Below are 25,276 nucleotides of genomic sequence, written 5' to 3' on the forward strand. Positions count from 1 at the left end.
AGAAGGCAGAACCTGGAAAGATTCAAGTGTTCACACCATTTGGAAAATAAAGTGAACAGATGATGCACTAATGCTACTTTTATCATACATGTTTGTTTTTTTTTAAACCAACAAAAAACTCTACTTGTCATGAAACCAAGTATATATTGTTAAATTATGACTTTAACATGGACTTTAAGAATTGTAATTTTAGCTTATTTTTCCTCCAAAGCGGATGTACCAAAACCTAGTAATATATGGGATTTTTAGTTGTAGTTTGCAAGTTGGTTGGTTGATGTTGCTGTTAACACTTTTTCCAAGTTGGAAAGTGGTACTTACAGTAAATATTATATGATGTGAACATGGCGTAAGTGAAACACACCAAGGCGCTGGTATTGTCCATGCTGGCTCACTGGAAAGAGTCTGCTACACTTAAGTGGAACAAAGTCTTAATTCATGTCATTGGTAACATCTGTGTTTACTTTGCTACCATATTTCATGTCAAAATTGCTCCTGTGAAAAAAAGCTCTATAGACTGAAAACATGTAAACAGAACATAAAATACAACCATCAACATAACACCTGGGTAGACTAATGAAATATATAACTTATTCCATAATAAAAATTCAAAATAATTCAAAATGCTCATTCCAATTTATTGAATCAAAATTAGCGCAATGCACTGACTTAACACAGAGCACTAAAATGTACATGTCATTATTTTAAGTGTATGAATGATACAAAGGGCTAGAGAATTGATACAGTAATGTGACAAAATATTTTTGCAATACTCAGCTGTGTCGATATTTTTGCCCAGCTACAGTTACCAGTCAGTCAGTCAGTGGGTCAGTCAGGCAAACATCTGTCTCACCTCATAGTCAATTTTGAATTTCTGCACCATCCCCAACTCCATGAACATCCTCAGTGCTGCCGTTATCATTGCGTCCACGTCCAGAGAGAAATCATCAAAGGAGAGCTTATCGATGCCCAGCTCGCAAACGAGGGGAATGTTAGCCGCCTGTCACAGAGAGGCAGGAGAAAAGAAGGCAAGAGGAAATAGGAGTTCAGAGAGCAAATGAGGAGCGAGAGGTCAGAAGACATTGTGCCATTTTCAGATGACAGAAATATGGAAACATGCTAATTAAGACTCTGAGGACTCATCTGGAGGGGGTTAAGATTAATGAGGGAGCCTTACCAAAGGAACTGACCGTTGTTTACTCTCCGAGCTCACTGACAAACTTGGCTGTAGTGTTTAACCATTATTCAAGCAAACACAGAAACACATAACACAGATGAATCCAGTGAAGCATGTTCACACCGAGCCAGCTATGTCTTCCACCTTTGATGTGGTCTAATGAGCAACGAGTCCTATCTGAGCGGACACACGGGATTTAAATCATGTCTTCCCTGCCACCAGTCAGCCGGCATCGCCTGACCATTTTCATGCAGTGTAACTTGTGTTTCATACTAATGAGGCAAAGTACTCTACAAGTTGGTGTTACACTTTCAGTAGAACTGAATGAGTGTTTCTCCTTTTCCTCTACATCCTGTGCAGCAGCCACCAGAGCCCAACCTTTTCCTCTCAAATGTTTGCCTGTCAGGTCAGCAGGTATTTTCCTCTCTTAATTCACAGCCTGGGGTTACGAATGGCAGCCAGATTTGTTTGCTGCTGACATTTACAGTTCGGAGGAATCCCAGCCAAGTGTACTCCGTGAGGCTCCATATGTAGAGCAGTTATGAAAGAGGGGGAGAAAGGCAGGAAGCAAGGCACAGCGCTGGATGAGGGGGCTGAAAGATCACACAGGCACGCTGGAAAGCGGGGTTCCTGCTTTGTGCTAATGGCCACAGGGGAAAATCCCACACATGAAAGTGCGGGAAAATAGGCCATATCTACATTCCAGAAATGTCATGTCAATTAAGAATGTAGATATTTTCATTTTCTCATCTTTATAAATAATGCAATAGAAATGATTGCCTATTGATCGGAGTAATCCATTTTAAATACCACAATTACTTTATTTTCACCTGGGAATTCTCAGTCCATATTTATGCCCACACGCCACTGCAGTTCTTGAGGAGAAATGGGAAAATGAAGCCTGAGAGATGGGCTGTCAGTTTATCGCCTCTGTTGCCATAGATTTTTTTCTTTCCCATTTAAAGTTAATGAGTTCCAGTTCTTTAATTAGAAATAGATCTCTTAATTAAAGGGAATATCAGCAAAGCAACTGAATTCTGAGCTAAATATTCAAGATTTTACTTTATCTAGCTATAAGCTGTTATTGCCTTATATCATATTATTGTTAGAAGGGTTCAGCAGAAATCACAACGGGTCAGTAAGAAGGCACCTTTAATATGATATTTCTAATATGTTCAACTATAACTGAATATAAACCCTCGATACTGAACACTTCTAGTTAAGCAGGCAAACAATGAAATTATATTATGGCAATTATCTCCACCACCATCTGATCATCTCAAATTGCTGTCCACAGTGAGAAATTAGTGTGTGCAGTGTATTAGCCTGAAAAGCCAAATGAATATTCCAGGTAACTAGGGGGTAAGAAATGGCTTATAGATCATTTCTCATCTCCTACATCCTCCTACTGATGGTACAACGTTAAGTTATTCGCAGCTGAAACAGGCTTTTTAACGAAAACTGGCTCTCTATTGAAGCTAAAATCTACATCCAGCTGAATCGACATGTCGTTTCTGTGATCTTAGTCTCGTCTCGATTTACAGGTGACAGTGTACATTGTTGCTCTGTGTACACTGTGACATTACACACGGGGAGGGGTTGGGAGATATGGCAAAGAACTGTTCGCTCTAAAGCTCATTTACATAAAAACGCTCAAACAAAAGATTCTGTGAGTCAACAAACCTTGTTTCCATTCATTATTCAAGGATCACTTTCACAGATATTGATTAAACTATACATTGACCATACATAGGAATAACAAGTGTTTTTTTAAGATGAATGTTGCTTTAATGTCAGTGTTGATTTATCGTTCCAGAATTGAAAAAAAAAAAAGTGTACAGTAGTGGAGTGAAACTGGCAGATTTGCAGAGATAAATGTAATGATCAGAATGGTAATAATCTGTTACCTTGAATTTGTCAACTTCAGTCTTGGAACAAGTGGCGTGGTAAGACAGAACCTGGAAAATAATGATACAGTTTTGCTACAAGTATTTTTCAAATCATTAAGACTTAGATAAACAACCAGCAGGGCTCTAAGAGAAGCACGGCTGCAGAGTACAGCGGGAAATACAGCATACAGTGTATCTACCACTGCATTTCAATGGAGTGCATCTACCAGATGAGGATGCTGGGGTTCGCATGGGGCTCCATAATACTCAACAGAACAGAGATGTCAACCCCGATTCCATCCCCATGTCTCCCTCATTTCCTGGGAGAAATACCTTCCCCAGACCTGCAGTTGCTTATTTGATCAGAAACACTCATGTTTATTCAGCGCTGCCACAAGCAATGCATCCACATACCAGTTCATTCTATGCTTCTCCCTGAAACCCTCCATGCCTACGTGTCTTTCCTTCTCCTATCAGGAAACTGAGTGGCACTAACTGCTATAATGCACCTGAAAGCTCCCCACTGTAATCTAAGTACACACTGTAAAGGCCTAGCAGTGCTGAATGGCTACATGCTGCAGGGAAGATGAGGGATTGCTTTTTATTGCTTCTCATTAATTATCAATAAAACCTTTGCGAGAAGGTTATCTACAAAGAGAGATCAGCACATTTTTTTATGCGCACACTCTTGTAGAAATATGATACTAGAAAAAATAGGGTGGAAAAAAACAAAAAAACAAAGACTCCAGAGAGAGAAAAAGTAAAAGGAGGCTTTATATTAGCCATGCAGCAGTCATTGTGTTTCACGAGCACAGGCTATAGTAAAGAGAGAGGAATATGCTATTACAGATAATGGAATAGCAAGACTAGGCAGATAGGGCGCATGGTGTGTATGTGTGTGTGGGGGGTATGTGTATTGTTTTTTCCAATGTGATGAAATGCAAGAAGTTGAATGGGATGTTTTGTTCTTACATCCAGAGCCACCGACTGTTTGGCCCAGGACTTCTTCACCTGGTCGTACATGATGGTGTTGTTGATGCCCAGGCCACAGAAGATCACAAAGGCCTGAGGGCAGAATAAACAGACACACTCAGCAACAATAAATTCCATGAAACCCAAAGACCATCTACCAAAAGAAAGTGTAATACCTCAAAAAGACGCTGGTCTGCATCATCAAACGGTTTCCCGTCCAGCCTGTTCAGCACTTGAGCGACACCTGTTACACAAAGTGAGTGCATCAACAGTAATGCTGAAGCCTGGTATTGGCTGGGCTCTGGCACACAAAACACAGACCTAATTAACAAAGAATTAAACCCACACAGTCCAAGTCAATGATCAAAATGCATTAGTAATGTTATACTAATGAGACAGAACACCATTTTCCTCACATAGTAGTATACTGAAAAATTCAACAACAGGGATGATCTTTTACATCAAACAATCTTTTTTTATCTCAATGGAGACATTTCCTTTAACAGCGATGCTCTGTAGTTTGGACATACAACCACCGGCTTGTCTCATCTTAGTTTATCTCCTAATTAAAAAAGAGAGGATGTTGTTGATAAAGCTAATTGTTCGCTGATAAAGAGCTGACGTTTATCGTCACAGAGAAATTATGCTAACAAGCAATTTCCCAAGAGAGCCCATTACCATTTTTATACCTCTCCAGGAGTTCAACTAAACCTGACTAAGACACTTTTTAATTTCAGCATATATCTAGAAATCCATGGTGGTAATCCTATAGCCAAAATCCTAAAACCGATTGTCAGTATGATTTTCACTGGCTTAAAATAAAGGCTTGGTTGTTGGGAATACATGTGTTCTCAGCGTTCTTATTGATCCAACATGAGTTTTAAAACACAGTTCAACACAGTAAAATGTTTCTCAGTGCATATTATCTAAGGCAGTTCAGTCATAATTTAGTTAACTTAAAGGTTGACTAGGTTTTACACAATGAATGTATTTGTTGTAAAACAATATCTTGTTGCAGTGTCATTTCTGTTTTATCATGTGACTCTCAGATGGGTCTTTGACCTATGAATGGTCAAATAACTCAGCTAAAGTGGAAATGCTTGGTTCATAATTTCCACACAGGCACCACCAAAATAACCACTATTACGAGGTGAGATTGTCATTTTTCATCATTTTGAGACAAATCACCTTAGCTCAGTTTGAATTTGAAACCGTATGAATGGTTGGACTGGCACTCCTTAAAATCTCATTCTTGTTATTATTGATGTTCATATGATTTCTCATGCTTACAGGTTGAAAGAAGACTTTGTGTGAGCTGGCGTTCACCTTGCCACATGACAGAAGGATCCAGTTTTCTGACTGAATGTATCCTTGATGCAAAAATTTTACCTGCTGCTGCTTTGTGTGCATAATGGCTTTCACTCCAGGTCCTCAGGTGCCACCCACACACACTACATTTTTTCCTCCCCTCACTCTTTCTGTTCTCTTTTCTCTCTCCCCTCCCCAACAAATAAAGTCACACCTACGCAAAAATATGTATGGACACATGCACTCACACACAAACGCGCACACACACACACACATTCAGATTCTAACTGACCATCTGCGGCAGCTACGCTGATCACTTTGCACTCAAACAAAACTGATGACTTCTCTTGTCAGATCTCAGTGGGTCGCACGGAGCTGCTAGCGTTGCCTCTCCCTGCAATATCCAGCACCAACACCAGGCTAGAGATCAATGATTTATCAGTGTGTCAGAGTGGTGTTGGCCTGGGGCTGATTCAGGCACACAAAGCACACAGCCAAGAGAAGGGAACTCCTCCTCTGAGTGTGGAGCGATGGTGCAACACGGCTCTAATCAGACACATGCACCCTCACACTCAGCTCAACACATGCTGAATCTTCCGCCTCCTTTTTTCAACAATGAGGTGAAAATGTAAAAAAAAAGCAATTTGTAGGATCTAAGTGTTACTTGACCTCAGTGTTACAAGTATAAAAGCATCGCAGATCTCACACTGTACTCTCATTCTAATGCTATCAACAAGCTTCAAAGATGATTCACGTTTTATTATGACACATGTTGGAAAATTCATCACAGGCCTGAGCAAGCGCATCAAGTGAGTCCCATTTGTTAACTTACCAATGATTTGGTGGTTGCTGTTCCATATGGGAACACAAAGCACAGAGCGGATGTGGAAGCCGGAGAACTGGTCTGCCTAAAAAGAGTGGAGTGTAAATAAAAGACAGGGGTTACTGTGATTCATGCACACAGTTACAGCACATCCTCTCTACCTGCATGACAAGGTAAGGACTATGCTGAGGTATTGACTTATTACAGTATGCACACATTGCATTTTTACTACTGTAGTATTAACTGTGCATACATGCCAAACCTCTGATGTACCAGCAGTAGCATTGGGAGAATCTGGGAAATGCTGAATGCAGCGTTCAATCAACAGTTGATAAAATGGTAAGACTAAATGCCTGCATAGCCAGAGTGTATAAAATGGATAGTATAGGATGTATATAGGATGTGGCACTGATGGAAAAAAATGTTGAAGGGATGATATAGCTACAAAGAAATCCCAGTTATGTCCATTTTGAAAAGTATCTATTTTGTTGTTTCCAGGGGAATGTATGAATGGTTACCTCTGCATCAAAGCGAGGATCCTGATAGGCATCACTGATGTTCACAGGCAGACCTGTGGATGCTACGAGCTCTGCAATACTGTTGTTGATGAGCCAGTCTGAGTAAGATGATTTCTCCATGCTGTCTTTAAAACTGTGGATATAAAGGAAGAGGAGGAAAGGAGGACAAAAGGAACAGAATGGAAGCAATATCACTGAACCAAATTTCCTTCACCAGCCTTTTCCTCAGGAGACATTAGATTCTGCAGCATTTTTCTCAAACCCACTCCATTGGCTGATAATACTGTTTATGTAAATATAAAAGATCTGTCATAATTATGTAAAAAAGGTTTCATTCCCTCTCACACCTTAAATGCAAGCTTGCAAAAGGCCATTGTTATTTCTCCTTGCGGACCCTCTTTCACCTTGATGTGCATTTAATGAACTTCTCATGCTGTAGATATCAGTGAGCTTCTCCTGCAGCTTATGAAGTAATGAAAAGTTAATTGTCTGATTGTCTTCCTCCTCGCCAAACGCCCCCACACTCTGCCACAGAAACACCTGCATCCTCGCTCAGACTTCCCATTCACATTCACCGCAGTATGGCTGTCACTGGCTTTTTACCTTCAAACAAGGTAAATGCTCAATGTGGTTTATTTCATCTCTCAAGTTTAGAATGAAGGTGGAGAGACACCGATGTCAGATCTTTTGAATCTCTTTGATCTGGTGATCTGGCTCTGTATGGATGTGAAACTCATATAGTGCAGAAGGGAATAAGCTTCATAGGTGTGATGGCTGGATTCTACCCCTCCTTTTTCTTTCTTGCTCTCTTTCTCTCTTTCTCGTCTGTCATTTAGCTGCCACAGACACACTAGCAGCACCATACACTAGCTCAACATTATTCTTCCCATGGGGAGGCTGGGGATTCTGAGCTGCATTAGAAATCCTACAGTACGCTCAGCTTTTGACGTCAAATTTATTCACTTAATTACACACATAAATCTTGCACAGCAGTCCCTGCTATTCAGATGTGAACCTTTAGGTATACCCTTGTCATTACATAAACACTTTTTCCCCTTCAGCTTCATTTTAAATGTTGTGTGCCGTATAACTTGGAATCACAACATAGTTGTTTATTTGTGATTATAAAACAGCATGACAGTGGCAGCCCAAATCAACAGTGAGTGTGTCCAGTCAGAAAGATTAAACTGGCCAGCCATACCGCCTGACATTTCCTTGATTACTACTTATTCCGCAGCCCTGGTGCTTCTTCTGTTATGATATTTTTTAAATTATTGTCGTGGTTATCTCTGCTGCCGTGAAGTGTCCACGTCATTTAAAGCAAGCGCAGGGCTCAGGTATAATTTGTCTTCCTTTTGGCACTGTTTTTCATCCATAAACAACCCACACAATATTAAACCTCTCTTTCTCCACTCAACCATGCCTAGCAGTGCAGGGAAGCACCAAAACCCAATTAAGGAGGGCTCCTACAGCATGTGTTCCATTCAGAATTAGCGTATGACTTGACCAGTGCTCCAGAATATTCAGTTTACATACTTTCCAGAGAATCTGTCCTTAATGGAGGCTCTGATCATTCAGCCGATGCTATGTGCAGAATTTCCAGGTGCAATGGCGGCAAAGGCTAACAAAGGTGTAAATATGACTATTAAGTTGAGTGGATTGATGCCATGAGCAGAGGGAAAATGGATTCCAGAGCAAAGCATGTGCTTCATGAGCGCAGATGTTTTCTAAGAGTGAATATGAAGTGTGAATATTTGTGTGTGTGTGAATATTTGTAGCCAATATATATAACAATGTATATGCATTGCACATTAATCATACATATAAGCATCTATATGTATATAAGTAAATTTATGCTGAAGTAGGAGGTAAACCTTTTGCATAGAAACATATTTGTGGGATAATCCTGCTTAAAGCACCATTTTTTTTATTTTGGGGTGTTTTTTTTGTTTGTTTGCTTGTTTGTTTGTTTTTTTTTTTGCATTGATTAGATATATGAAAAAGGGAAATGTCAAGAGAGAAAGGGGGGGGTGACTTGTGTCAAAGATCCAGGCCCAAATTTAAAGCCGGAGGGTTGTGGTTGCACAGTATGCACCGCACTGATTTGAACACCCACACACTATACATACCTGTTTTCAGTGTCTGCGCTGCACTTAGGGGACAGGAGCTCAAATGATTTGGTGAATTTCACTACCTGTGAGGATTGAAAAGGTGAAAAAACTATTAATGTGCTGTTCAAATGATATGGCAGTACATAGTCTGTACACAGAGATGCACAAGCTGACATAAAAAAAAAACATATACATGTGCTACATGGGCACATACATAGATAGGTAGACCAACAGGTGATATACAGGACAGCAGGGAGAAAAAATTTAGAAAAGCACCGGTGACTCAATGTCCTCCAGCAGTTGAACGGAGCAGCGCTCGCACTTCAGCAACGTCTGTGCACGGTGCATGATCTTCCTGACAATCTTCTCCAGGTCAGTCTGCTCCTCAAACAGATCATTGACGACCTCCAGGAGAGCCTGCACACCAGCAACAAACATGACACCACTGGCAATACTACGACCTACCTGAACCACAAGCTGCTGCAAGACCCACTGAATAAGCAATCTGTCAGCAAGTACTACTGAAGGCCCGTTAAATAAAGATGTTTCGCCTCGCTAAGCTATTAGAGCGTGATCATTATTATTCTTAAGGCATAAACTGACAGGGTAATATAACATGATAGCTTTCCCCAATAAAAGTAAATTAGGCTCTTCATCTAAGGCAATGCCAATCCAATTAAATACACAAGCACATAAAAATCCTATGGTGTAAAGGGGGCTCTTCTCATTTCTCTCCTTTCACTGATCTCTGTTCTCATTATGTTCTCTTCCATCAGAGATCAATGTGTGACATGCATTAGCGCATCTCTAGACGTTCCCTGGGAGATTTAGACTATGGCCCCGGCCCCCTCTGGATCCTGGCCCATCCCCCTCCAGAGAACCAGTGGAAATGTTCAAGCAGGGCTGCATGCTGCTCGCTGATCCCCACTGCAGTGGCAGCAAGTGGGCTGTTGCTGATCAATACTCAGCCTGACTGTCAGCATCAGGGGGGAAGGAGGGAATGCTGATCCTGGGGATGGAGGGGGAGGGACCTGGTTCTGGGCGGCCCTGTGTCCCTTACCCGGCTTCTGTCATACTCCTTCCTTGATGCTGCGAAGAGTTGAGCGTTGGAGATTGCAATACCACAGAAGGGCAGGTACATCTGCAGCACCTGTGAACATATCAAATCCTCATCAACTTTGCAAGTTTCTGCCATGATTGAGCTTAGAGTATAAATAAAGCTGCAACTTAAAAAAAAACTTGTTAGCTTTTTTGTGTGTGTGTGGTTTTGTTATCCTCATAAAAATTTGTGTAATGTTCAGCTTGTGTTTCAAATATTAATGCTCCAGACAATTTTACGACTGGCTATAACATTAAAGCTATTTGGAAAAGAAAAAAAAAACAATAAATGTGAGTGAAATAACATTTCCATCTATGAAAAACTTAACTTTTGAATTGGAACAAATAAGAAATGGCCTTTCATTGGCGTCATTTCTTGCTCGGACAAATAAATCAATTCAGCTGACATTTTACCATTTGACTGAATAGGCTGACCCGCTGTGCCTCTGGCTGATAACATGAATTTCGTATTATATTTCCTGTTTTATTCATATTTCCTTTATATAAATAATATAAATAATGCAGTCACTTGATATGGCCTGATGACTGTGGTTAATGTTCATCCTGAAATCTAATTAACATCTCACTGGTTGAGGGCTGAGCTGCATTTATTTTCATTTCTCACCACTGTTGATCCATAATGTACAGCAATTTAGAGAATACAAGCACCACTGAAATATGGATGTTAACTTTATATAAGACAGTTGTGGTGGGAACAGAGACAATTAGGATGCAGTTGAGGTTGAAACCTATGACTCCAACTCCCTGACCATGTAGCTTTATCTGAGAGACACTCACCCCCATAACAAGGAATCAATAGAATTTAGGCTGTTTGCTTCCTCACTCAGCCTCTTTGTTTAGCTATCTATCTTTAGCATCTGGCTGCTGGGTAAACAATAAAGTCAGTACAACAAACGCACTAATATTTACCAGCCCTCGGTCTGACCTGAAGGTAGGGAGCCATAACAATACATGAATGGGAAGCCACTCAGCTGTGGCCCCTGATACAGGAATATCTCTTTCACCTTTTAGGAGTGATAATGTATCACTTACTTTATCAACCACCAATGAACACATGAAGATTAGAATAGGAGAAATTTAAGGTATGTGCACTGCAAAACCCATGAGAAGCTATGTCACTGTGTGAATAGCTGTGAAGCTTGTAGCAGGGACTTAGTTGACTAAATTTCCCTTGTTTAATTCTCTCTAACTGTTCAAATTTCTCTTAATCTAAAAAGGCATTATCAGGTAGCCAGAGGCTTTGCATTTCTCACACTAAATTGCATTGGAAGTAATGTCTTTCTAATTTGGAATAGTATTTCTACCGTAGCAAGGAAGTGGTTGTTTATACTTAAAACAGACTCACATACGACAGCATCAAGACAAAGGAGCAATTCTCAAAAATGGAATTCTTCTGCTTTTGCCAATCAAAATGATACTCATATTTTGACACTGTTCATCATGTGCTTCAAGTTACATACAGATGAAACGACTAACATCTCTAGTCTATGAACTATTATCCTGTCATGACAAATGAGTAAAACAACTTTGTGTGCTTCAATCAATCATTTCACGTGATCAAATGTCTTATGCAATTGTCTTTAGCCATGGAAAACAGATGATGCAGAGCAACAAGCTCATACATTACGCCATTTCAGCTGTCTTATGGAATTCTCTAATAATGATCTTCCAGAAAGGCTGCGGCCATCAATAGCCCTAGCAGGAGCAGATTCATTAGCGAGCAGGACTTGGGGGACCTGGCTATGGATCTGCCTATGGAAGTAATGGGCAAACCCAAGAAAAGCACTGCTCTCTCTCTAATTACATTCTGTCAGGCAGGCCATTATACGAGCCTGCATTACAAACAAGAAGTTTTTGCCTAGAGACCTGTGGACTGACCAGTAAAAAGTGTTAATAATGAAACTAACAGGGCAAGGCCTTGAGGACTCTATAGCAGTCTGTTCCTCTAACCTCGATGACCTCCCAGTCCTCAGCTGGAATTTCATATAAATCAAGCCAAAGGGAAATTACACAGATGTAGAGCAGCTAACACTTTCTTTCTCCACTTGCCTTGTCTATGGCTGATTTAACAACTTGTGTTCACTGGGACTTTACATAAGGTATGATAAGGTAAAACCATTGTTGTACTGCCAAGACATTTTTTTTTTTTCTGAATAATAAAATGAAGCTCTCTATTTTCTCAGCCCTCATGTGGGACTCCCTTGCTTACGTCAGCAAGGTGCATAGCACTTTTGCAAATACATTTAGCAATGATTGCTCTTTTTGAAGGTGACATCAAATATTTATACAAGAGGAATCTACACCACGACAAATCTTGCAGAGCAACAGACTCTTTGTTATTCAATTGGGACATGAATAATTCCAGGCACTTCACAGATCAGGTGAAAATGAATGGTCCAGTTTCCTCTCTGTCTTAAGTCCAGAGCTGCATGCCAGTAGGAGCTTCCATTGCTATTATGACTGCTCATAGACTGTGATGGTGCAGAAGTGTGGCGTCACTCTAAGTGCCCTACTTTCCCACAATAACACTTTAACAGCATTGAGTGGAGCCAATTCCATGCAGGCCACTGCTCACTGGATAAGACAACTTTTCAAATACCACCATAGGATATGCACGTTAGCTTTATAAGTAAAATTAATACAGTCAAACTCAGTCCTTGGATACGAAACATAATAGTTTTGCTTTGAAAACCAAAACACAATTGACTGACTGTAATTTACAGGTACCATAAAACCACAGTTAATAAACACAGCATCATACTGAAAGGGCAGAATTCTACCTATTATGATTATACATGAATAATTAAAATGCTCTATGCTTCGCAGGTGCATGGAAAAAGCCAGGAGCAAAGAGAGGTCACAACACCTCTGAACAGTGGATGTTGCATCAGTGCAGTACTGTCAAGATATATCAAGTCTTTATACACACTTATTGCTCCTCAGACGAATCTTCCTTAAGTGCTTTGACCATAAAGAATGCCTGAATCTTATTCCACTCGATAAATAAAAACCTTTAAATTGTAGTGACTCTTTTGAGTTTTCTTGCATTTTGTGGATAAGAATGTACAATAAAATCAAGAAGAAATACCTCCTCGCTTTCAGAAGAAAAACTGGAATCGATTAAAAGGGACAGTGACATAATAACAAAGACTTTATGAAGTCTATCACTTATATTAATGTTACACTTCATGTGAAAATTACTTGCAAACAAATTTGTTTCCAAATGCAATATAAACTAAATTGGTACAGGTGTGACAGCTGCTGTTTTTGAGATATCAATGAAGCATTGCAATATAACATAGAAATTCAAAGCAGCCTACAGTGGTGAGAATCATCCAGCCATATCAAATATGGATACAAAATCAGGTCCAAACTATACACAAAGTGTTTAGTCTTCTTTTTTTAAGAGTCAAATAAATAATTAAAAGTAGAGTTTTATAGTTCCATATTCATACTGATAATGAATACGATCAATATAATAAATATTTGACCCTCTATTGATAATGTTTGCTCTCCCATTCAGTATGAACATTAGGGCAGTTCAGTGACTAAAAAGCAAAACATTTTATGAACATTAACTGGCTGCCACTGTGCTTCACAACTTGATTATTCATGATAATATGCTGGCTGAAAATATTAGCCTGCCCAGTTAGCAGTAATAATTTATAATCAACTAATTAATAATTGGCCCTTTGGGAAACAAAATAACTATAATTAAAGAATTATAGTTTTTTGAATACTAAGACTTGCAAAATGGAATGTAATGTTTTCCCATCTTCCATATTCAGCTGCAACTAGGTCAGTTTAGTTCCTGTGTTTCCAAACAACAGATATACGAGCAGGAAAAGTGAACAGGTGTGAAATGAATGAGTGTTTCTGAAACAGGACAGAGCACTCTTCAAACTAGTGGCTGTCCTTGAAGGCCACTGCAAACTATGAATCATTAAAAACCTCCTTTGGAAAAAAAAAAAATCTACCAAAGAGAAGGAGGACATTTGTTGAAAGGTTACAGACCCAGTCCATCATTATGATCATCACTTCAAGCCGAAATTGGCACTAATTACTCTGATTTCCTCCAAGGAGCCCCCTCCCGAGGCAGTTCATTTCAAAATCAGTTCAACATGAATGCAGCCAATCAAAAGAACAGAGCCCCATTTCTTACTCTGTGTCACTGATGGCTGTATGATAAGGCACAGCTGGACCCTTTGACATCTGTCAGGTACCTAAACCAGCCTGTAAGCACACATGATTCTAGCTGTCGTGTCTCACTGTCATGTCATTTTGCAACCTTATCAGCCCCAAAAGCCACCCATAACCTTGAAATGCTTGAGACAAGAACAAACAGCCTCAACAATCTCAGCAGGTTTAAGAGAGATTTCATTCACATTCACAAAGGCAGGATCTGCACATGGTGGACAACAGAGTGACAGAATAAATGATATATATTATAAATGATATATATTGTATATTTTATAGGTAACAAAATATACTAAAATATGATACAAAATAACGTTAAGACAAAAACTGACATAAAACAAGAACTGATACGACCATGATATCTGAGATGATCAGTTGCTTTCATTACAACTGCCGCTGTGCAACGCTCCAAAACTCAATTAGAGGATATCATACTGTAGATATACAGTGGTGTGGGCAGCAGCTACACTTTCATTTTTAAGTAAATTTGTCTCTAGTGCAATTGATCAAAGCATTCCCTTTGATTGTCCACTGATAGATTACAATTTGTTGGAGAAAGCTTTAATCTACTACTTTGGCAGCCCCCAAGGTTCAGTTTAAGGTCCTCTTCTTTTTTCACCCTATTTCACCCTATTGGCTAAGTGGTGCTCTCGTTCACTCCTGTTCAAATGATACACAACTGTATACTGCAACAAAACAAAAAAATAGAGCTGTTTTCTTTGAATCAGACCTCTAATTTGTCAGTCATAACAAGGCAGTATCCCCGTATAATCTTCAATATCTTCATATTTAAATCCAGATTCAAGACACAATATGAAGAGTAGCCTTCAATCTACAACCCCCCACCCCGGTATCATCCCATCATTTCTTCCTGCCTGACCCTGTTTAAGAGGCCTTGTAGCTAGGTCAGCTTTTTTTCTTTTTGGTTCTTTGTCATCCATTCTGTGGTTGCCCCAGAGCTCTCTCATATCCACACTGCACAGGCATACTCACAACAACACTCACAGCATGCACAGCCATGTAAATGGAGACATGCCCACATACACATCAAATTACAAATGTAATTTGTTCATTTTTCTCTTCGTTAAAGTGAACTTCTGCAACAATTTGTTGTTGTACAGCATTTTGTGAGGAGCCTGTTTTGTATGAAATGCTATTTAAATTTGATTTTGATCTGTTATCCTGCAGCAACGTATTTAAAATGTGGCTGTGAGCAGAAATTGTGTTGTCTCTTCTTTCACTGTGTATTTACATTAGGAAATCGTGTGAAAGAGGTTATTATAGTATTGCTTCAAGTCAATTTGACAAAGAGGAAGCACAGCAATGAGAGATTGGGGAGAGTGCTATAATCGCACTCTCCCCAGTCTCCCATAGCACTGCTATTTGTCAGTAAATCCACTCACACAGGTGTTAAACTGTATTGTCAGAGAGCATCGCCATGGAAGAACGTGTCTGACAGAGAGAAAATTCACTTTAAATGACTGCTTGTGAATTGTACACAGCATGCAACATGATAAAAAGCCATGCAAAAAAGCATGATTGAGATAATAATGCAAGATGTAGATATTGCATCAGGAGGTTAGCTTATCAGCTTAAATTAATTTGCCATATTCTTCCACAGAAGATAATGAGGCAATGCAATTATACATGGGTTGAGCCATTATCTGAGCTCCCAAATGGACTCCAATCCTGCAGGGTATCAACACAACACAATTAAGGCAGTGTGGCATTTAAAGCCAGCCATATAATGTGTTTAACCATCCTATAAGGTTTTCGGTATGTAGGGAACAGCATTTGTTTTAATATCAGCAGGTTGAAATCTCTAGTTAATGGCATCTGCTGTTGCAGTATCATCTAATGCTTTGAAAAGAGTGGTACATTTTCTTATTACAAGGTCTTCCCATGAAAGCATAGCTGCTGTGCAGGGAGCTTACTGTGTTCTCTGATGCTAACATTGCATTTCATTACTAATTCAGCTGTAGCCATCCCCAGCATTAGTGTGATGGTAATGCAATGTGAAATGTACTAAAACGTAGGAAGGGGGAAAAAACAATTCATAATCTCCATCTATTATAAACAGTGGATAGTCTCGAGATCTAATCTGAAGTTTGCGATTTCCAACAGAAAACAACATACTACTATACAAAAAAAAAAAAAAAAACACTACAGTTATTTGCTACAGTGATACTAGCTCCAACATAAAAGCACAAGTAGCTTTGTACTTTTCTGTTATTTCTTTTCTACCCTAGCAGGGATCAAAGCTGCAATGATATAACAAGACAGTATGAACTTTAATATCAGCCTAGTGTCACCCAGCTTTCTGATGCATCCACTGAAAGGTTTGAAGTGTGCCAATAGGCTACACAAACTCTCCTCATGCTTCTCTGCCAATGCCGATGAGCTAAATAAACAGAAGCCTGTCAGGATCAGTATTGGAAATGAGACCTCCACCTACTGCACTGACACATTATATTCATTCATAGAAGCATGAGTCTTTGTCTTTGTTGCAAAAGCCACTTGTTTTCATCATGATGTGTACAGGAGGTGTCAACCAAGCACATGCTATGGGCCTAAATATTGGACTCTGTGGTCTGAACAATTATGCATGAATGAATGAATTAATTAATTATGAATACCTCTTGATATGGCTGCTCAAACACAGGACAAATATCAATAAATGATATGAGCGTCATACTGCTTTATATCAGTGTACTGTTGAAAAACTGTGGACTGCAACCCAAAATGTGACAACAAATCAACTAAATCCCCTATCGCTGGTATTAACACCTTAAATCAAATCACAAATGCCATAAATGGTGAGATGTAAATTATTATCTGAAAGGTGAAACTAAAAATAATGTTGAGTGGCTGAGCTTTTCAGTGACTGTCTCTGAAGCGTCTAGAGACTGTGGGGCGCAACTCTTTGTGGCTGATTATAGCTTGCACCAAAATCCAACCAAACAATCCCAAAAAGGGCCAAAACCCAGTCTGGAACTCTGCAATTCAGCAAGAACAGGGAGGTTGGGCAGCAGAACGAAGAGAGAGATGTAACAGCATAGCACGAGCTTCTTTCGACCTCTGAGGACAATACATGGGAAGCATCCCAGGAGAGTGTTTGACCATTCAACCCCCAGCATCTGCTCACTGTTCAGCTAAATCATGTCTTTATCCTGCTGAGAGGGCACTTGCACATTTTCAAAGCAAGACAATCTTCACAATGACAAAAATAAACCTTGATTAGAATTAGAAATTCGATTTTATAAAGGTTTGTTCACAAAAGTTCCTGATGTTGCTCTAAGGTACACAGAATCCCTAAATGAGTTTCTCAGACCCTTATTTTCTCACACCAAAATCAGCCACCACAACAACAAACAGACTTTTTTTTTCTAACAGCTGCTTGCAGGTCTAGCATTAATCCTATAATATGATATTAAGGGGAACAACTATGAGGAAAACCAGTTACTTCAGTTCAAAGACATCCATCTTGTGTTTATTATCACTGTTATCACAAACTCGGGAGTATTAAAACATGGATAGCAATGGAAAATGACGACACTCAAGCCCTGGAATGCTTGTATAACCCTGACTCCCCACAAAAAAAAAAAAAAAAAAAAAAAATGTTTCCCTACAAAGCAATGGAGCAAAGTCCTTGAAATACTGCACATGGATCACAATGGCTGCGAACATTTACTTGACTTTAGGCATATCACTTCCTTTGCACCACATTTTACTGTGCCACATTATTTAAAACTATGATAAAACTAGGAAGCAATATTGTTATTCCTTTTTTCTGTCAACATTTAAACAAAGATCACAGAAACTCCAACTCCTGACTACTCCCCTCTCACATTAAACACTTAAGTTTATGAGCATTGTAAAGGTTTGAAGTCATTCATTGTTTCAGCCGTTCATTCAGATTATTACAGGAGATATAACGGGCATGGCTTAATTACGATTATATGAAATTGGTGAGCTAGAATACTTAAACAACAGAATACACAATTATTCATCTTATACACAAATGAAGAGTAGTCGGTGGTCTGAATTAAGAGTGGGACAAATATGAATTTTCTCTGTTTTGTGCCTCATAAAGTTGATTGCCTCAAGAGTATAAAAGGACTATGGGGATTTTCAGTGAGGATGAAGGCTTACCTTTCACACATGGCAAAAAAAATTAAGATATCTTTACACCTTAAATGCAAATGAGGCAGGGTCTATGAAGATATCTAGGCTATTGTGAGATAATATAATGCATTGTGGAAGTGAAAAAAAAAAAAAAAAAAAAAAATATCCATGATCTATTCTACTTATCCAAGTTGCCAGCAGTGTGCATGTTATAGTAACATGTAATTTCCCCCCTTTATGTTGAAATTACCTTTTCATCATCCTCTGTGAAGAGTGCTCCACTTGGACTTTTGTTAATGGCCTGAGCAACTCCAATGATTTCCCCATCACTGTTGCGAATGGGCATGCACAAGAGTGACTTGGTCTTGTACCCTGTCAGCTTGTCAATTTCGTCACTGAAACGTCGGTCCTGAAATCCATGGGGACAGAGCAGAATTAAAGACACAATGTAAGCAGGTGTTTCACGAGTAAATGCAAATCTTCCACTTTAAATCTCAGATGACAATGCAGTAAAACACACATCTCATCGAAACCTAAAGTCATGCAGTTACAGCCACTCAAATGGAGAAGTTTAAAGCAAAGGCTATAACAGATAACAGCACTATTTCAGGTTTGCCTCATAAAATCATGCCCTGAATCCTGAGATGTGCAACAAATGCATGACATCAAAGAGTGAGATCAAGCCATTGGTTAACTCTTCATTTCTACTGTAGCCAATAAATTAGGTCAGCCAGGCATTGGTCTACTTGGCAACAGACTTCATCTGTCTTCGCCTGTGAATATTCTGTGGAATCTGGTGTCACTTTCATTCACAGTGATATGGACGCGCTTGCATCATCAAACAACTGTGCACTGTTCCGGGTTTAATGTAAAACAGCACTGTGCCATATGTTGAATGTCAAGGCAACTGCTGCAGAACTGTAAAAAACTATGAAGAGGGAATGAGAATTATGCATTCTAACTAGAATCAGTGCTGCATTCTCTATATTGTGTTGAATGGCACAAGCTTGGACCACTGTCTGTTGGACTGCTCCTGCTGCTCTTCAGCTGTGTTACACCGCTTGATGGATGATCAATTAACCGTTTGACTGATTAAATGACAAGACTGAGAAAAGCTGCGCTCTCACTTTCTTTCTCACTCAGACGCACGCGCATGCACAAAGGAGAACACGCACCTGATAGGCGTCAGGAATGTTTACAGTCTCTCCGTGCTCCGCCACATATCCGATTATCCCTTTACCCCACGGCACCTGAACTTCATCCGAATTACTCATCGAGGGCAAAACTGTGATACCTGCGTGCACGTCAAAGAATTTGGACACCAGTGTCTTCTTGTTGGCCGTGCCCTCCACTAAAAACAAGGAGCAGCGGTCTGCATCAACCATAATACAAACAAACACCAGGATTTTGTAACTGAGACTAGTTAGATCCAAGTCGTTAGATATGTCTTTTACCAGCTCAAGGAAAAACTCTCTTTCGTTATGCTCTTTCAAGTAATATTTAAAATCAATCGCTGTGGACGGGTACTGAGGAATGTTGACTCTGGACTCCAGCAGCGCGCTCAGGATGTGGGCAGTGGTCGGGGGCAGAGAGCTGGCTTTCCTCAGCAGAGCTCTCCTCCTCATGCTCGTCAGGGGCTCCTGGGCCCTGGAGTTGACGTGTTCGTCGTATGTCCTGTTGGCATTGATGGCCTTTGACCTGGCGAAACTTTTACGCAGCTCCTTCTGCGAGGCCCGCCGCTGCAGCCCGTCACTTTTGCTCGCCCAGCTGTCCTTACACGCGTTGGGCTTCTCCGGCTCTGCGGGAGCCGCGGCCGCTGGACTTTTGCTCGCCTGGTGATTCTTGAGCCATTTCTCCACCATGCTATGCTTTCCCTTTCGGTTCAGATAGTCCTCGAATAACTCGGGGTGCATGTCCAGAAAACTTTCCACGTCAGAGAAGACCATATTTGACACTGCCATGTCTGTTCTTCAGATGGTCCTCAGTGAACCAAATCCATGAAGTGGCGCAGGGAAATGTCATCTATGATGTTTTACTGAGGGTCAAAGTGGAGAATCCTTTGAATACCACAACTTCCGAGATGCATTACGCTCGAAACTCCCCTGAGGCTCAGGCTACATCTCCAGTTTGCACTCAGTGGGCAGAAGGATGGAGACTCCCTTTGCGCACCAGCGGATCCCTCCACAACATTTCCACACTGTTGGCTTATTTAAACAAATCAGAACAGATCTCATCGAAGCAATGTGCATGTAAAAACAGACTCGCTATCACACATTGGGAATTATACAGAGAGGCACTACCGAGCATCACCGTCGTGTGGGTCTTCTTGTGTGCAAATGACGCTGGCTGTGGTTGGCTCTGTCCTGCTGACGCTCGCTTCGTCACTAAGTATGTTTTCAGTAGTCAGCCCTCTGGCCACCTGAACCACTTGCACTCCCTACGACACCCCAAATCTAATCTGCTGCTGATGATGGTGATTAGCATCAATTACCATTTATTATTGAAAGCAGGGAGGTAGAGGATACCTACCAATACATATACCAAACTCAGCTGGCCCACTTTTTAATTTGAGGACTAATTTGCCCACCATTCACCTGTATATTTCATATATGCATCATATGCAGAGGGATGAGAGAAATGCAAACAATGTAAATATTTTGTTACATAAAAAAAACTTGTTTTTGATGGCCCTTTACGATTATGAAGATCATGGGTCGCCTTTTATTCTGCTTTACCAGTAGCTTGATTGAGAGGGATTGGCTTCGTTGCTATTTAGAGGCAATATGCATAGGTAAGTTACACTTTGGTGTTGTGTCAGTTTGGCTCAGAAAACAGAATAATTTGAGTTCGCCTACAAGGCCTTGGTGATGCTACTGTTGGTGCTGTTATAATGGCTCAGGCTGAGAGGCGAAATCAAAGTGAATGACTGTCGACAATAAGAAAATGCATTTCATACCATGTAATAAATAAGATGCCTACACTTACTTTATGTACTCTAAACTTGGCAAATGGAGAAACTGCAGTGGCTGGCATTTGATTACGTAACACCGACGATTATTGGCAAAAGCAAGATGTCAGAAAATTTAATTCCTTGATACAGCCATAATCAGTACTACACGGCCTAAAATGAGTGCAGTTGTGGCCTTTGAACGCTAGAGGGAGGTACACTCCACAAGTTGATACTAATGAAGGTAGGCGCTGGAATCCGTTTTTTATGGCAATGCTTTTCTACCTTTATGGCTCGTGACCCCTCAACACAAAGCAATGCCTGCGCGTGCCCCCCCGTCACAGGCTGTATGTGCATACCAAAAAAATGACTTTCCCTTTTCAGCTTGTTTCATTTGATTCATATCCACAGGAAGCCTCTACTTAATATTTCACGAGAACAAAAGGAAAGACCAAGTATAGACCTAATTGCTAATTCAGGGACATAATTACAGCCAGACCTAGTGAAAGGTTCTCTGGATTAAAACAATATTCTCCAATGAAACTGAGCACCTATTTGCCTCTGGGTAGGCATGCAATCAAACCAAACTCAAGAGTATTTGTTCAGTTTAATTATTTTTTATTCAACAAAGGCATAATTAAAGACAGTTGAGGTAGGCCTATCATTCATGAGTAAGACATTGCCCAACCCTGGACTAGAGACAGAACCTTCCAGGCATATTCTTGGAACAGACATTGACTGAATGATTACGACATGTTCATTATCAACCGAGTAACCGCTGCGGGAAAAAATAATGGATGACATTTCATTAGCAAATATTCTCAATAATAGATGAAAGGTGTAATTAGCAATTACTTTATACAGCTTTCACTCCCTACATTCTGAGCAACTATGTGGTTCAATAACTTATTATATTAAAAAGATACCTGTTAAAACCAGGGGATATCATTTACTCCACCAGCATGGAGGAATACAGTCAAAACAGAAGTACAGCTGTGACAAATATGGCAACTTCTCATACCAAAACACTGCTCAGTGCCTGCAGTTCTGTCTAATGTTGAGACTGTTGTGGTATCTCAACCTTGTGCCAGATGTAAGGCTTTAAAAGAAGTTCTAATGAATTCATAGTGTCTTGAAAAAATATCCTTCAGCCAACAGTTTGTCAAGAAGCCTAAAAAACAGCATGAACATGTAGATGACTTGTTTATGAAGTTGAAGACTTCAGGTATGCGATCAGATCAGTTCTTTCATTCTTCTTTTTGATGCCAGCGAAGATCATTTTGGTTCCTGGAATGTATTTCTTCGGGTTCTCCAAGTACACCATGAGTGTGTCCTCTTCCCAGATGATACCTAGAGTTAAAGTGAGGAGAGAGAGTTTAGGGTAAGAATGCAAACTCACAACCATAATTTCTGGGACCAGCACAAAACTTGTAGAGAAGGACTGATATATTAGTGTTGGCCAATATCAGCTTTAAAAACAGTATCAGTGTCAGGACTGTGAAATCTGGCAATTTTGTGGCCCTTTTTCGAGGAGTGTATTATAAATACAGCTGTCAAATTAACAGCAGAAAAAAACGGACAATCTTTTGTTCACAAAGCATTTAATTGTCTTAAAACAGGCCTGTATGAGAAGCTTAACCCCCTTTTCACACGCACTTGTACTGTTATTCTTTCAAAAATTCATTGAGGTGTTAAGCTTCAGTTGGTTGTGAGATATCAGCCTCAAAAATAAAGAAATAGAAAATATATTGCTCTATCCTTAGTTGACAGCATGCATTTACCCTTGCTTTTGTTGGCATCTGTGTAGGAGTAGCCCTCTGCCTGGCCTGTCTTGCGTCCAAACAGACCCCACAGGTTTGGCCCAACCTTATGCTTTCCATCCTTCTCCACAGTATGGCACTGGGCACACTTCTGGACAAATGTCTTCTTTCCTTTGGCAATATCTCCAGGCATGGTTTCTTTTAAGATCAGAGGGAAAAAAATAGATTTTATTTATGCAAAGCTTACATTAGTTTTTGTGCTACCTTGGATTGGGCCACTTAAATACAATGGAACAGGCGGTATGATGATTATGCCTGTTACACAGTTATATTTTGTGTGCCATGAAGCCAACACACAAAATAGTCAGCTTTTGAGAAGCCTGGGCACAAATCAGGCAGTTCTTATCATTTCCGACCAAACTGTTATTGAGTGATTAGTCACAGAAAACCGGTTCAACCGGGGGGGTTGCTTTTTAAAATTTCGTAATAGAGCAATTCCCCACTTCAGCCACAAGGGGGAGTTTGCTTTAAGATTGCACAACTAGTGGACTAATGTGACCCGGCTTTCCCATGACTCGAATCACTGAGCGTTACTTTCCTGGTAATCATCGAGTTAATCGTTTTATTTTATTTTATTTTATTTTATATCACCTAAAACAATTACAGTACTTTGGTAAAGTGTTTTTATATATGTTAAATCCAGCGAAAGAGGACGGTTGCTTGGTTGACAACTAAACTGACAATAGATATCCTGGTAAAATTAGGAAGAAATCTCATAAGTCTAATGGGTTAAGACTGAAAATTACATAATTAGAGAAAGGAGCAGGTTAACGTAACATTAACAAAAAAAACAATACGTTCACGATGGGGCATCTGACCGGGAGCCATTAATATGAGACCACGTTGCATGGGAGAAAGTAACCGGCAAATCTGTATTAAAGTCGTATCGGCACTTTTTAAGATTACAGCAATCTAAAATATGGTTGCTAGCTAAGTTTTATTCCTTCACAAACGCCTCCTTACCTTCTTTAAGCGTGTATTCCGACGATTTCTAGAGAATTAATCCCGACGACTTTCTGCCGGCAGACACCAGATATCACTTCCTTTCTTTGAGAGAAAAAGTTACTACACTGCGACGTCATTCCCAGGCCGAGCCGCCCACTCATGTGACCTGTTTCATCACCCCGGTTACGACAGCTGGTTGTGTAAGGTTACAACCATAAAACCTTTTTTTTTTTTTTTTTTTTTTGGACGCTTTGAATTCTCCAGACGGGTCTACCACCAAAAAAAAAAAAAAAAAAAAAAAGTAAAAATAATAAGCATCATGCTTACTCCCTCACATGAAAACCGAGAGGAGTTCCTTCCTGGAAGTGAGGATCAATTAATGGGTTTTCCTCTAAAAAATCTAACAAATTTGTGATGCAGTGTCCTTCACCTTGAGCATACAGCTCACCTTTACATGTTTATGCAAAAACAGTGCAAGGACAGTCAGACTGCATTTCCACACAACTTGTGTTACATGTAAGGTCACTTTGTGTGAGACAACAAGTGAGACACTGTTCCTCATTGGTAAACATATATTTGGGTGTGAAAGTTGTTCACACACAATCACTGTCTCACACTCATTATCCAGGACTTATATTCCATATCCTTATCCTTAATGATACAGTTTTAAACCAATAGAGGGAAGGTACTCTGCTGCTCCTCACTCATTTATATTGTGCCAGTGATTAGCTGTGGTAGTTGGTAATCATAATTACACTACATTTGCCATCTTTAGTCTACCTAGTTATTACTGTTTTCTAATTTCTAACGAAGGCAAAGCTTATATTTAGTTATTACCTGATTAGTTAAGTAGATTGTTGATTGTATATTATACCTAATCAGCAGAGTAACTTTTTTTCTCCCTCAAATCTACAGTAGCCTAGGTAGTTGTTGACAGAGGAACAAAGGAACACTACAGAAGCTTTTTAAAATGTTAAATAAACGGTGATCAGAGATTTTGTTAATGTTAATTTGAATTTATGTAAAACTCACAGCTTTCATTCTATACTATGCAATTTATTGTTTACTTATGGGCTGTGTTGAATGCACAGTTCATGTGTAATTCAAAAATGCAGTTGACCCCATTCTTAAAGTATGTGTAAGAGGTTTGGTGCCATTTAAGGATAAATATAAATATAAATAAATATCTTATATCATTTGACAAGTGTAATTAAGGCAATTGCCAGTTGTGGAACAGGGAAAAGCCTAAATTAGAGAAGGGCAGAGTTCAGTAAATAGACAGCCAGACTTGAAATCTGATATGCAGTAGTCTTTTGAGATGGACACAG

The 25,276-nt window shown here is 39.8% G+C and overlaps 2 protein-coding genes across 2 annotated transcripts in view; both read right to left on the bottom strand.

Moving 5' to 3' along the window:
• The window catches only part of pde11a (phosphodiesterase 11a), a 31,335-nt gene extending 11,138 nt beyond the window's left edge, over positions 1-20,197 (bottom strand). The window contains exons 1-11 of the mRNA XM_030080783.1: positions 19,412-20,197; positions 18,487-18,645; positions 9,856-9,945; positions 9,072-9,212; positions 8,814-8,878; positions 6,685-6,817; positions 6,176-6,251; positions 4,212-4,279; positions 4,036-4,128; positions 3,082-3,132; positions 851-997 (exon numbers count right to left, since the gene is read on the bottom strand). Of these exons, the coding sequence (XP_029936643.1) occupies positions 851-997; positions 3,082-3,132; positions 4,036-4,128; positions 4,212-4,279; positions 6,176-6,251; positions 6,685-6,817; positions 8,814-8,878; positions 9,072-9,212; positions 9,856-9,945; positions 18,487-18,645; positions 19,412-20,197 (1,809 nt within the window). The remainder of the gene's footprint in view (positions 1-850; positions 998-3,081; positions 3,133-4,035; positions 4,129-4,211; positions 4,280-6,175; positions 6,252-6,684; positions 6,818-8,813; positions 8,879-9,071; positions 9,213-9,855; positions 9,946-18,486; positions 18,646-19,411) is intronic.
• Positions 20,198-21,771: 1,574 nt separating this feature from the next.
• LOC115380415 (cytochrome c-b) lies at positions 21,772-24,124 on the bottom strand. The gene is made up of 3 exons (XM_030081592.1): positions 23,967-24,124; positions 22,965-23,141; positions 21,772-22,533 (listed from the first exon to the last, which is right to left on the bottom strand). The coding sequence occupies exons 2-3, from the start codon at positions 23,134-23,136 to the stop codon at positions 22,388-22,390; spliced, it is 318 nt and encodes a 105-aa protein (XP_029937452.1). The 5' UTR covers positions 23,137-23,141; positions 23,967-24,124; the 3' UTR covers positions 21,772-22,387.
• Positions 24,125-25,276: the final 1,152 nt, after the last annotated feature.

The sequence above is a fragment of the Myripristis murdjan genome, chromosome 21 (assembly GCF_902150065.1).
Source record: "Myripristis murdjan chromosome 21, fMyrMur1.1, whole genome shotgun sequence".
Classification (NCBI taxonomy): Eukaryota; Metazoa; Chordata; class Actinopteri; order Holocentriformes; family Holocentridae; genus Myripristis; species Myripristis murdjan.